The 12,123-nt window shown below is 48.8% G+C and overlaps 1 protein-coding gene across 1 annotated transcript; it reads left to right on the top strand.

The window, feature by feature from the left end:
• The first annotated feature begins 2,776 nt into the window (after positions 1–2,776).
• LOC101543318 (COX assembly mitochondrial protein 2 homolog) lies at positions 2,777–3,205 on the top strand. The gene is made up of 2 exons (XM_055123561.1): positions 2,777–2,919; positions 3,109–3,205. The coding sequence occupies exons 1-2, from the start codon at positions 2,777–2,779 to the stop codon at positions 3,203–3,205; spliced, it is 240 nt and encodes a 79-aa protein (XP_054979536.1).
• The last annotated feature ends 8,918 nt before the right edge of the window (positions 3,206–12,123 follow it).

Raw genomic sequence — 12,123 nt, forward strand, 5'->3', positions numbered from 1 at the left:
CCAGCCTCTCTCTCTCTCTCTCTCTCTCTCTCTCTCTCTCTCTCTCTCTCTCTCTCTCTCTCTCTCTCTCTCTCCCCCCCCGCCTCTCTCCTTCCCTCTCTCCCACCCCTTTGGGGCATTATAGTTTGCAATGCAGGCACTGCGAAGTTCTCATGTTTGTTCCTACCCCTGTTCTCAGCACTCAGTTCTGCAGTTCTAATCCGGAGTGATCATTTCCAACTCTGTCATCGCGGTCCCTTCTCTACCCCAACTGCCTTCTCCCCCCTCATTCGATGCAGACTTCCAATTGTGGGCCAGTCCTCCTGGCCTTTGTTTCTACTGCCCTTGGGTACTGGCCTCATAAACCGGCTGCTCCTAAAGGTTCTGCATTAGGCCAGGAGAGAGCCAAGGCCAAGAGTGCAAGCCTGGTCTATGGAGCACCACGAGTTCAAGCCCCAGTACCTCATGGCTCTCTCTCACAGGGAAGTACAGTCCCAGCAGGGCTGGGGAGGTTCCTCAAATAGAGTTTTCACCCTATTTCCCTGATTTGAATATCTTAGCATAAACTTTTACTCTAACCGATCCAGTAAGCATTTACAATTACTATTGTAAGACTTTTAAGAGTAAGCATCTAATTTGACAGTCTTTAGAGAAGGCGTTACAAAAATCCACATATTGGGACAGGAGAGACAGTCCAGCGGGCAGAGCACTTGCCTTGCATGTGGCAGACCCAGGTTTGTTCCCCAGCACCACAAATGTTCCCCTGAGCCTGCCCGGAGTGAGTGATACCTGTGTGCAGGGGTGAGTGCACCCTGAGTGCAGTGCTGAGAGTGAGCCCTGACACCACGTGGTGTGGCCCAGAAAGGAAAAAAAGAGAATGAAAGGGAGAAAGCGAGAAAAAAAGAAGGAAAGAGAAAGAGAAAAAATTTGGGGGTTCAGGCGGCAGTAGGGAGGGGAGGGGTGGTGATAACAGATTTAGCAGAAAGCCCCAAGTTGGAGCATCCTGCAGATCCCGGCAGGTCTTGCTTCCCTGCAGAGCTCAGGACTGCAATGGAGGGGCACTAGGGGGGCACACCGGGAGATTCCGGGAGCATCCGGGTCGTCCCTCCAGGTCCCTCACAGGAATAGACTGGGTCTCCCGCTCCCTTCTCAGAGAAAATCACGGTAGCCCCCTGGAAACGCACCTTCCTGAAGCCAAGCAACCAAAAGGAAGCGCCGGCCCCAATCATACCAGAGAGTAACACCGTGGCCCCGGAGGGTTCCAGAGCGCGAGCCCATCCGCCAGGCGCCGGGAGGGAAGACCCCAGTGAGGTGGGAGCCACTGCCCTGAGCGCCGGCTCCCCGCCGCTTCCCCAGAGGTGATGGAGAGCTGGGGAAACCCGAGCCAGCAGGGAACTTCCCAACGCTTGCACCGGTTTCTGCGCCAGTTCCACTGGCCTTGGAGACGCTGTCCCTGACCTCTGCCCTCACCCCTGCGCCTCTCCCGTGACTCCGGGCAACCTTCCCTGCCAGAGACAGCATTTTCCTGCCTGTACCTGGCGTTCCTGCCCCCGCTCCTCCCACAGCCTGCTGTGGGTACCGGGCTGCGGGGCAGTTTGGTGACAAGGCAAGCACAGGTGGCAAAGCCTGGCAGGATCTGGGAGGCCTGGAGGGCAGCCGGGCGCGTGTTCCTGCCCTGCCGCAGTTGGCTGTGTCCGACTGAGGGCTGCACCCAGCCCGCCCTTTCCCACGGGGAACTGGAATCATCAATCAGCTGTGAAGGCAGAAGAATGACATGCTGGGAAAGGCAAGGACTCCGAATACATCCCCGGCCGGAGGACGGGCGCCAGCCAAAGGAAGAACTAGGCAGGCCAAAATGAAGGGCCCCTTCAGGGGAACCAAGAGAAGCGTCCACGGACTAATCTGCCTAGCAGGGCCGCGAAGGCAGGAGGCCCGGGGAACAGCAGGGGAGGGCGCGGACACGGAAGCGCGTCACCAGTCAGCTTTGGCTGATTTGAAGGAGAATGTGCTCAAGAGAATGTGAGGGGGCTGGAGCAATAGCACAGCGGGTAGGGCCTTGCACGCAGCCGACCCGGGTTCGAATCCCAGCATCCCATAGGGTCCCCCGAGCACCGCCAGGAGTAATTCCTGAGTGCAGAGCCAGGAGGAACCCCTGTGCATCGCCGGGTGTGACCCAAAAACCAAAAAACAAAAAGAGAACGTGAGTCCCCCAGAGAGACTCTACATCTTCCTCCCTGCAATGTGGCTCAGTTTCTAAAGAAACGGACATTAAGGTCTCTAATCAGTCTTGAGATGGGGAGTTTGAATATCCAAATAGGCTCAAAGTCATCGCAAGGGGCTGCAGTGGGGACCAAGGATGGGGCAGAGCCTGCATCGGCGCTAGAACCACAGAACCCTTGGCCACTAGCTTGGCAGAGGGAAGGGAGTCTCGAGGCAAGGAATGCACTCTCCAAACTGGAAAAGGCGAGGGAGCTGGTCGTCCTGAGACTGTCAGGCGAAGTGCAGCCGGTACCTTGATTTTAGCTAGCCCAGCGAAACCCGCGCTGGTCTTCTGCCCTTTCAGCAACAGCGCTTGAAACAGCCAGTGTCTAAAAAGTAGGCAAGTAAGAAACTCAAGGCAGCTCTTAACACTGGGACAAACAGGGCCCCGGGAGGTGGCCCAGTGGGCTGTGCGGGGCGGCACGTGCAGGCAGCCTGCGTCCCGGCACCGGGCCCCCAAACACTGGGCTGGGAGAAGCCCCTAAGCACCACCCGCCGTCCCGGTTGTTCTGCTGGGCTCCGTCACCTCCTCCTCCAGATGCATCCCGACTTATCTCCACACCTGCACACTGAAGAGTGCAACATCTTGATAAACTTGCTTAAGGAATGTCACAAAAATCACAGCTTTCTGAAATTTTTTGGTCACTGCAATGATCTTGATCGAGAGATGAGAAGATGCTTTTGAAGAGGGGCTGGAGTGATAGCACAGCAGGTGGGGTGTTTGCCTTGAACTCGGTCGACCCGGGTTCGAATCCCAGCATCCCATATGGTCCCCTGAGCACCGCAGGAGTAATTCCTGAGTGCAGAGCCAGGAGTAACCCCCCGTGCATGGCCGGGTGTGACCCAAAAAGAAAAAAAAAGAAGATGCTGGAAGAAAGAGCACATGGAAAAGAGGATCAAGAGCAGGGAGCATGGTAATGTGATGCGAAAGAGACTATTTAATTCTCCAGAGGATTCTGAAAAATGAATTGAATTTTCACTGGATGCCTTGGCTGAGAGAAGACCTAAAGCCCCCTGGGTGATGGCTCAGAGAATCCTATCTCATTTGGCCTCCAGAAACCTTTGCTGCTCCATAGACACATGCCATGGAAAGATCTGGAAAAGCCTGACAATGCTCGAAGAGCCTTTAGTTCTCTCCGGCATACTTGACTTCCCACCTCTCCCTTTCCCTCCACCAGGGAACACTGGAGTAACTTTTTTCCCTCAATAAAATAACAGATTTTAATCATAAAAAAAATAATGGAACATAAAGGAACATAAGGGTGAGGGGCTGGAGCGATAGCACAGCAGGTAGGGCGTTTGCCTTGCACATGGCCGACCCGAGTTTGATTCCTAGCATCCCATAGGGTCCCCCAAGCACCACCAATGGTAATTACTGAGTGCAGAGCCAGGAGTAACCCCTGTGCATGGCTGGGTGTGACCCAAAAACCAAAAAAATAAAGAAACATAAGGATGAATACCTGTAAAAAACTAAAGCACGCCAACGGGCGTGTGCACTCAAAGGCTCTCCAAGCGGCTCTGTCTCACCACCTGTGTTTGGTGCTCTGAAACCGCTGTGTGTGGCTATTGGTCAAAAGCAGGCGACGGAAGGAAGGCCAAATTGGTTGCTCGATCAGTTTATTTCATTCTCTCTCTCTGCTTCTCTCCCGGCTCAGATTTCTCTCTGGATCTCGCCCCCTAGATCTGGCCCACTCTTCCAGCCTAGTTAAATCCCTGCAGAATGAGGGGGTTGGGGCTTACACATAGGTGTGGTCACCATCAATAGGGGTAAAGTTCTTTCCCTTCAGGGGATGCTGCTTTTAGGACAGATTCTCCTTCAGCAGGACCATCCACCCAAGGGCGGAGTCCCATGAGTGTGTTTCTCCTCTCCTCATCCTGCAAACATATAAGCATTCATAATATTAATCATTTTGTATGGACACAATAAGAAATGCATTAAGCTTATAGAATTGCTCTCCTGGGGCCATCTCGATCTCAGACTACAGTGCTCAGGCCAGATTACTCTTTCCTATTCCTAGCAGGGTCCTAGTCTCATTGTTACTTTTGGATCATGACAGCATTTGTCCATGATTAAGCTCTTAACTTATAGTTAAGAATTAGGCACTTTGGTCAGGCCCATCTCGATGCCAGGGTAGCATATAATTCACCGCTTGCCCTGGGTCCATCCTGTCCCTCGTCGGGACCCTGCTTTTGGGGTGCTAGGAACTGAGGGCAACTGAGGCTTAAGTCGAGAAAGCAGATGCCCGGGAGGGAATAATATTCAAAGCCAATTAAATCCCAAGTTACAAAAGCATAATATTGTCTTCTTGTGTCTATACACAAAGGACATTGCTTTAAAGTAAATTATTCAAAAGACATAAGGAGAGGAGAAAGGCAATATCAACTTATAATATAAGTTCAGTGTCCTAGAAAGGTCTGACCTGACAAATTAACAGAGTCAGATTAGGGGGAAAAGCTAATTAACTGTTTTGGGGAAGAGAGCATAGAGAAGGGGCTGGAGCGATAGCACAGCGGGTAGGGTGTTTGCCTTGCACGCGGCCGACCCGGGTTCGATCCCCGGCATCCCATATGGTCCCCCAAGCACCGCCAGGAGTAATTCCTGAGTGCAAAGCCAGGAGTAACCCCTGAGCATCGCTGGGTGTGACCCAAAAAGAAAAAAAGAGAGAGCATAGAGAAGTAGTTACAGCTAAACAAAGGGATGGGAGTGACTTGGGAGCACCTTAATGGGTGTGACCAGGATGAACCTAAGCTCCTTGTGGCAAAGGGGGAAAGGACAAAGCAGTGTCATCCTACAAATACCCAAAAGCAGTGGCAAGAAAGAACAAGGAGAACTGCTATTCTGTAGGAAACATGCCACCTGAGGGGGCTGGGGGAGAGGACCGGGAGGGGCGACATCCATGGTGGAGGGAAGCGTTCAGCCAGGAGGAGGAGGTGGTGTTGAAAGGGGGTAATGTGTCATGTATGTAGCCCTAGCAGCAACAGGACCGTAAATCACAGTGCAAACCATATGTGTGTGTGTGTGTGTTGGTAAAGGGAAGTGGACTCTGCTGAGCAGATGAACATGCCTGAAACCCAATCATGAATAACTTTGTAATTTCACAGTGACGAAATGAAAAAGAAAGAAAGGGTAAATATAGCAAGTTATGTTTAAAAAAACTAGTTATACGCTACATAGAACAACAGAAACCATTATTTAAGGGGTCAGTCATGTCATGTAAAAGAGTATTCAAATTAACCAAAAGAATAATCAATTATTCTGCTGTATTGGGCTGGAGCGATAGCACAAAGGGTAGGGTGTTTGCCTTGCACTCGGCCAACCTGGGTTTGATTCTTCTGTCCCTCTCGGAGAGCCCAGCAAGGTACTGAGAGTATCTCGCCCACACGGCAGAGCCTGGCAAGCTACCCGTGGCATAGTCAATATGCCAAAAACAGTAACAACAAATCTCACAATGTGTTGGGGATGGGCCTGGGAACCCCCTGCCTCTGTCCCTGTAAACAGGGACTGGGTGAGGAGGGGGCCTAGGCACTCCCTACCTTAGTTCCTGTAAACGGGAATGGGTATAGAGAAACTTGGCGTGAGGGTGAGTCATCCCTGACAGCCAACCTTGACAGGCGGCTGAAGGGCCACCATGCTCTGGCGGCCAGCCTGGAAAGGGGGTCGAAGGGCCACCATGCTCTGGCAGCTGGACTCGAGAGGAGGCTGAAGGGAGGATTGGCTCACGTCTGCCATGGCCATGCTCAAGGCCACATCTGCTTTCCCATGTTTCTCAAGGCTGAGAGAAGGAACTGAAAAACAAGTAATATTGGCAAAAATAAAGTTGCCTGCACCGCTTGACTAATAATGTTGATGCCACTTATGTAACCTGCTGATCATTGCTAAAATAAGACTATATAAACCCGCTTGGATTTAAATAAACTTGCTGTATGCCGTATATTGCATGCAGTCCTCCCTAGCCCACTCAACTCTCATTCCCTCTCTCCGGCCGAGGTTCAAGTTTGTCGTGTGGGCCGAGGCAACAATGAAGATGTTACTGGTGCCCGCTCAAGCAAATCAGTGAGCAACGGGATGACAGTGATACAGTGACAGTGATACAGTGATTGGTACTTGGATTGAATTTTAGATCTCTGAGCTTCAATTCCCATTGTTAAAAGTGTAACTTGGGGACTGGATCAATAGCACAGGGGGTAGGGCGTTTGCCTTGCACGCAGCCGACCCGGGTTTGATTCGCCTGAGCACCGCCAGGAGTAATTCCTAAGTGCAGAACCAGGAGTAACCCCTGTGCATCGCCAGGTGTGACCCAAAAAAACAAAAAAAGGTGTACTTTGGAGGGGCTGGAGTGATAGCACAGCGGGTAGGGCGTTTGCCTTACACACAGCCGACCCAGGTTTGTTTCCCAGCATCCCATATGGTCCCCCAAATACAGCCAGGAGTGATTCCTGAGTGCATGAGTCAGGAGTAATCCCTGTGCATCGCAGGGTGTGACCCAAAAAGAAAAAAAAAAGTATAACTTGGATAATGAGCACAATGTCCCTTGGATATCTGGTGTAATAAATGAAATGTGTAATAAATAAATATTAAAAAATAAAGATGCCAAATACAAGAAAAGAATAACCAATTAAAAGATTACCAATTAACCAAAACTCAAGACCATAAAATATTGGGGGACTTGGAGTTGGAAGTTAAGGAGTAATGCAGAAGAGAAAAACCCTCACTTATTATGAGAGATAATACTCTAAGATGGAGCCATCAAACTAGTAAACTAAGAAATAGCCTATTATTTTGATAGAGAATATCAACCCAGAAGACACAGGTTTGAACTGAAAGTGGTTGGTTCAGAGGCAGAGCCGAGGCAGCTACCTCTGGACATAACTGTTAGGTATCAGTTTCCGACCGCTGCTGTCACAAATGACCGAAAATTTGGTGACTTTAAATAGAGACGTGTACCAGAAGGATTGCTCCATGGCTTGGAAGCCAGCCTCATATGCTGGGGGAAAAGGCAGCTCAGATAGAGAAGGGAACACCAAGTAAAGGATGCTTTACTTTGGAGGGCCCTAGGGAAGGGAGATGCGAGCTGAAAGTAGACTATAGACTGAACATGATGACTACTCAATACCTATATTGCAAACCACAACACCCAAAAGGAGAGAGAGAGCAAAAGGGAATGCCCTGCCACAGAGGTGGGGTGGGGGAAGGGATGGGGGTGGTGGGAGGGATACTGGGAACATTGGTGGTGGAGAATGGGCACTGGCGGAGGGATGGGTACTTGATCACTGTATGATTGAAAAGTAAGCACAAAAGTTTGTAAGTCTGTAACTGTACCTCACAGTGATTCATGTAAAAATTTAAAAGAATTTAAAAATGTGGAGGTATCTCATTGCCTAATTGTAAAGCTGTAGTGATCAAAATTGCACGATACTGAAAGAAAAACTGGCTCTCTGATCGATGTGTCAGAATAAAATACTAAGGAACAACAAAAAAAATTGGTGACTTTAAACAATACAAATATATTACTGTAAATCCTGGAAGTCATAAGCCCAGAATGGGTGTTAGTGGCTGCAAATCAGGGAGCTAGCAGTCTCTCAGCGCCCCCCAGAGGCTCAAATGAAGAACTGCTGCTTTTCCTTTTTCCAGCTTCTCTGGCAAACCAGACAAGCGGTTTCCTGGAGGTGAGGCCCTCTTCCTGACCTTGGCTTCTTCATTCTGAACTTCCTACTTCCTCCCCTTATCACCTCTCCTGTGAGTTGCCTGTGCCCCCCATTTCCCTAATAATGGCTCTTGTGATTATATTAGGCGCTTCTGGATTATCCAAAATAACTTCCCCAGCCGAGTTGCTCCAGTTAATCACACCAGCAAAGTTCCATTTGCCAGGGAAGGGCAAACCAGGCAGAGGCTGGGAAGTCTCCATGCCTAGGGCTTACAGGTGGGCAGCGTTGGGCGCAGTGGTCTGCTTGATTCCAATGTGACTGTGTCACTTTAATAAAGAGTTTTGGTTTTTTTTTTTTAAAGAAAGCCCTCTTTGCCTTTGACACGATGTCTCCTTCTAGGAATACATGCTAATGAGATAGTCCTGTGAACAAATCTCTGTTCATAAACATTGTTTATTGCGGAAAATGATAAGCAAGTATGTGTTTATAAAGACGAGCTGTATGGGGGGGGGCACACCCAAAGATGCTCAAAGGTTACCCTGGCTCTGTGCTCACAAATTACTCCTGGCAGTATTTGGGGGACCATATCGGATGCCAGGGATTGAACCAGGGTTGTCCACGTGCAAGGCAAACGCCTCACTCACTATACCTTTGCTCAGGCCCCTGAAGACAAGCTTTAAAGTGTCAGAAAAGACCACTCTGTAGCTACGAACCACTATGCACACAGCTTTGGGATGAAGAGAACAAGATGTTCTGTTGATCTGTTCATTAAAATAAAAAGTGAAATACAAATGGCAAGTTCATTCTCGTCTTAGCGGGAAAGTTGGGGGTGTTGGGTACCAAACCTAGGGCTCCACACATGCAAAATATATGCTCTACCATTGAAACACATCCCTAGCCTTTCTACTTGAGAAATAATAAACCCTGCATATTATGCATAGACAAACATGAGCATAGAGGTAAATGTACAAACATACGTGTGAGGCAGTTTCAATCTCCAACACAGATCAGGCTGAAACACAGAGTAGGGGAAGGAGCAAGAGTGTGATGGACGGGTGTGTCTCCTACCCAGCGCATGTCCATGCAACTGAGGCACTTGAGGATTGACCTCAAACTCTTTTATTTGCTTTATTTATTGTTTTGGGGACACACCCAGCAGTGTTCGGGGCTTACTCCTGGTGGTGTGTTCAGAGATCACTCCTGGTGGGACTCAGGGGGTTGTACGGATGCCAGGGATGGAACCTCAGTGGCCGTGTGCAAGCAAGGCGAATACTTTACCCGCTAGAATCTCTCTCCAGCCCCTGACCCTGAACTCTTATCTACGGATACCACTGAGAGGTAGAAGTACAGCTACTTTTTAAATTCCATCTTTATGCTTTCCATTCTTTCTAGAATTTTACTGCCCACATCAAATGGGTATCACTCCCATAACCAGAAAACAGAAAATAGCTTTTCAAAATGAGCATCTGAAGCCCTAAAGACTAAGAATAGCAACCGCTCTCACCAAAGATCACACACGCATGGATCTGTTAGCACAGCTAAGATGCCAACAACCATTATTAATACCCTCTAAGTAACAACTTAGCTATAACATGCTCGAGAAGTATGTAGAAGCCATGGCTATAAATTTCCATACCTTTTTCTCTCTAGAGGTGTGTTCTGTGGTACCACGTGGACGGCAGAAGAGCGTGGTGGGTGCCAAATCTCAACTAGTCTTCAGGTAGTCCGGGAGTAAAATAAAATAAAATAAAATAAAATAAAATAAAACAAAACAAAACAAAAATAAAAAGGGGGCAACTCTAAATTCCCTCTTCTTCCCAGTAGGTGGCGCACAAATGCTTTCACAGAGTCCCTACCAACTGGAACACCAACTTGGAGTGGGGGAAAGCTAATTACAAGGACTCAGAAGACATCTAAATCTGTGTGGATAGGACGTGTGCTTGTTTTCCTAGGATGAAAGCTGTTTCCAGAGTTTTCTAGAGCGAGTCTAGAAAAGTTTGGACTCTCAAAGATGTGTTTCAGTACCTGACTAGTACACGTGTCACTGACAAAGTACTTGTGGTTGGAATGCAAATTAAAATGACAGTATGGGGCTGGAGCAATAGCACAGCGGGTAGGGCATTTGCCTTACACGCGGCCGACCCGGGTTCGAATCCCAGCGTCCCATATGGTCCCCTGAGCATGGCCAGGGGTAATTCCTGAGTGCAGAGCCAGGAGTAACCCCTGTGCATCACCAGGTGTGACCCAAAAAGCAAAAATAAAACAAAATAAAATGACAGTAAAACACGCTCTTTTGGAGGGGAGGGGATGGGCTGGGGACCACACCCAGTGATGCTCAGAGGTTTCGCCTGGCTCTGTATCCAGGGATCACTGCTGGTGGTGCTGGGGTGGGAAGAGAACTGTTTGCGCCGCCAAGAATCAAGAAGGGGTGGGCTGTGTGCGAGACAGGTGCCTCATTCCTGTACTATCTATCTGGCTCCAGGCACGCTTTCTGTGGATCAAATTGGCAACACTCCCAAGAAGCCTTGTAAACACGCTTTGCAGTCAGGCTGTGAGGAAACAGATTCTTTCCTGCATGGCTGCGCTGGGGGGCCGGGAACAGGTCCAGCTCCTGGGGGAGACTTGGCACCACCTAAGCCGGCTGCACATCCATTTTCAACTTCAGCGGAGCAATCTGATTTCTAGCAGACCCTAAGGAGTCTCCTCCAACAAAAAGAAAATAGGTATGGACAAGGTCATTTGTAACAGCATGATTTGTAATGGCAGAATCTCAGGAACGACCTCAAGGCACAATATCTGAATGTCACCGTGACTGACCAATGGCGCAGTCATCTGCAGAGACTAATGGGGACAATCTTACAGTCCAGAATGGAGCGACTGCCAGGATTGCATGAGTGAAAAGAACAAAGCACAAAAGAAGATTAAAAAGGATGCTTCCTCTGTGTGAGGAAAAATGGGGGAAGCAGAAAACCCACATATAAAACTGCTTGTCTGAGAAATGCAGGGAGGTGAGAAGTTGTACAAGGAGTGGAGGGTGGGGAAGACATTACGGGGATAAGAACAGACACTTCGCTAGAAATCTTCTTGTACAGTTTTTATTTGTGGAAATGTGTTTGTATATATATAAAAAGCTATTTACAAGGATGAGAATGAAAAAATAGCTAAAACTAGACACAGGCTGGGAAAACAAAAATGTGCAAGTATATTTCTTTCTTTGGGTGGAGAAGCAGTTTGGCCACACACCTGGTGGTACCAGGAATCAAACCAGGGTTGGTCGTGTGCAAGACAAGTGTCTTAACCTTTGTACTGTATCTCCAGCTCCCAACTTTCTTTCTTTCTTTATTTTTTCTTCTTTCTCTTTTTTTCCCAGTTCTACCCAGCTATACTCAGGGATAACTCCTGGCAGGGCTCAGGGTACCATATGGGGTGCTGGGGATTGAATCCTGTCGGCGCACATAAAGCAAGCACCCTACCCGATCTCCCCAGCCTCCTCCAGCTGTATTTCAAATGAATAACATAACTGCATTCTGGAATGGATGGATAAGGCTAATTCTTGGGGTCGGTAAGGCTACTCTAAGCAAATTATAGACACTTTGAGGGTGCAGAACCTAAAGACAACCCTTGAACTATTTGGAGTAGGTTTCTTCCCTATAATGACATGTGTGATGCTGTTGTGACATTATCTTAGATGTAGTGCGGGAATGAGCAAATGAGGAAATGATTTAATGTTGGGAACCGGGTCCTCGATGTGGATTTAGGATACAAACATGAAGACGGGGTGCAAGGAAGGATCCTATGGGGATGGCTAGAAGGGATCGGTGAGACCTAATGATTTCTAGAGTGTGTATATGTAATATGAATGTTTCTGTGTGCGTTTCCTAGCTCTGACTGCTTAAAAGGCGCAAAAGCAAGGCCACCCCCATAGTTACAGGCACTGATGCTCACTCTTAGTCTCTACTACCATTTCTCACTCAAAGGAACCAGGACCCCTCGGAGAAAAGGCTGATTCCAAAAACTGGGCAGAAAGCATGCAAGATGAGCCTGGTTTGTCTGGTTGTCTGGTTGGCTTTTATTTATTTTGTGTGTGCTGGGCCATATCTGGCTATGCTCAAGCCTTACTCCTCACTCTGTGCCCAGGGATCCCTCTTGACTGGCTTGGGGACCATAGCGATCAAACCTGGGCCCACTGCATGCAAAGCAACTGCCCTACCCACCATATTGTCTCTCTGTCCCCAAGGT

This window comes from Sorex araneus, chromosome X, assembly GCF_027595985.1.
Source record: "Sorex araneus isolate mSorAra2 chromosome X, mSorAra2.pri, whole genome shotgun sequence".
In the NCBI taxonomy this organism is placed as follows: domain Eukaryota; kingdom Metazoa; phylum Chordata; class Mammalia; order Eulipotyphla; family Soricidae; genus Sorex; species Sorex araneus.

Bases quoted from the DNA above. Each gene is read 5' to 3' on its own strand.
- LOC101543318 (XM_055123561.1), top strand. From the start codon at position 2,777: ATGCATCCCGACTTATCTCCACACCTGCACACTGAAGAGTGCAACATC. The intron at 2,920-3,108 runs TTGAAGAGGGGC...AAGAAGATGCTG, and splicing joins CGAGAGATGAGAAGATGCTT to GAAGAAAGAGCACATGGAAA.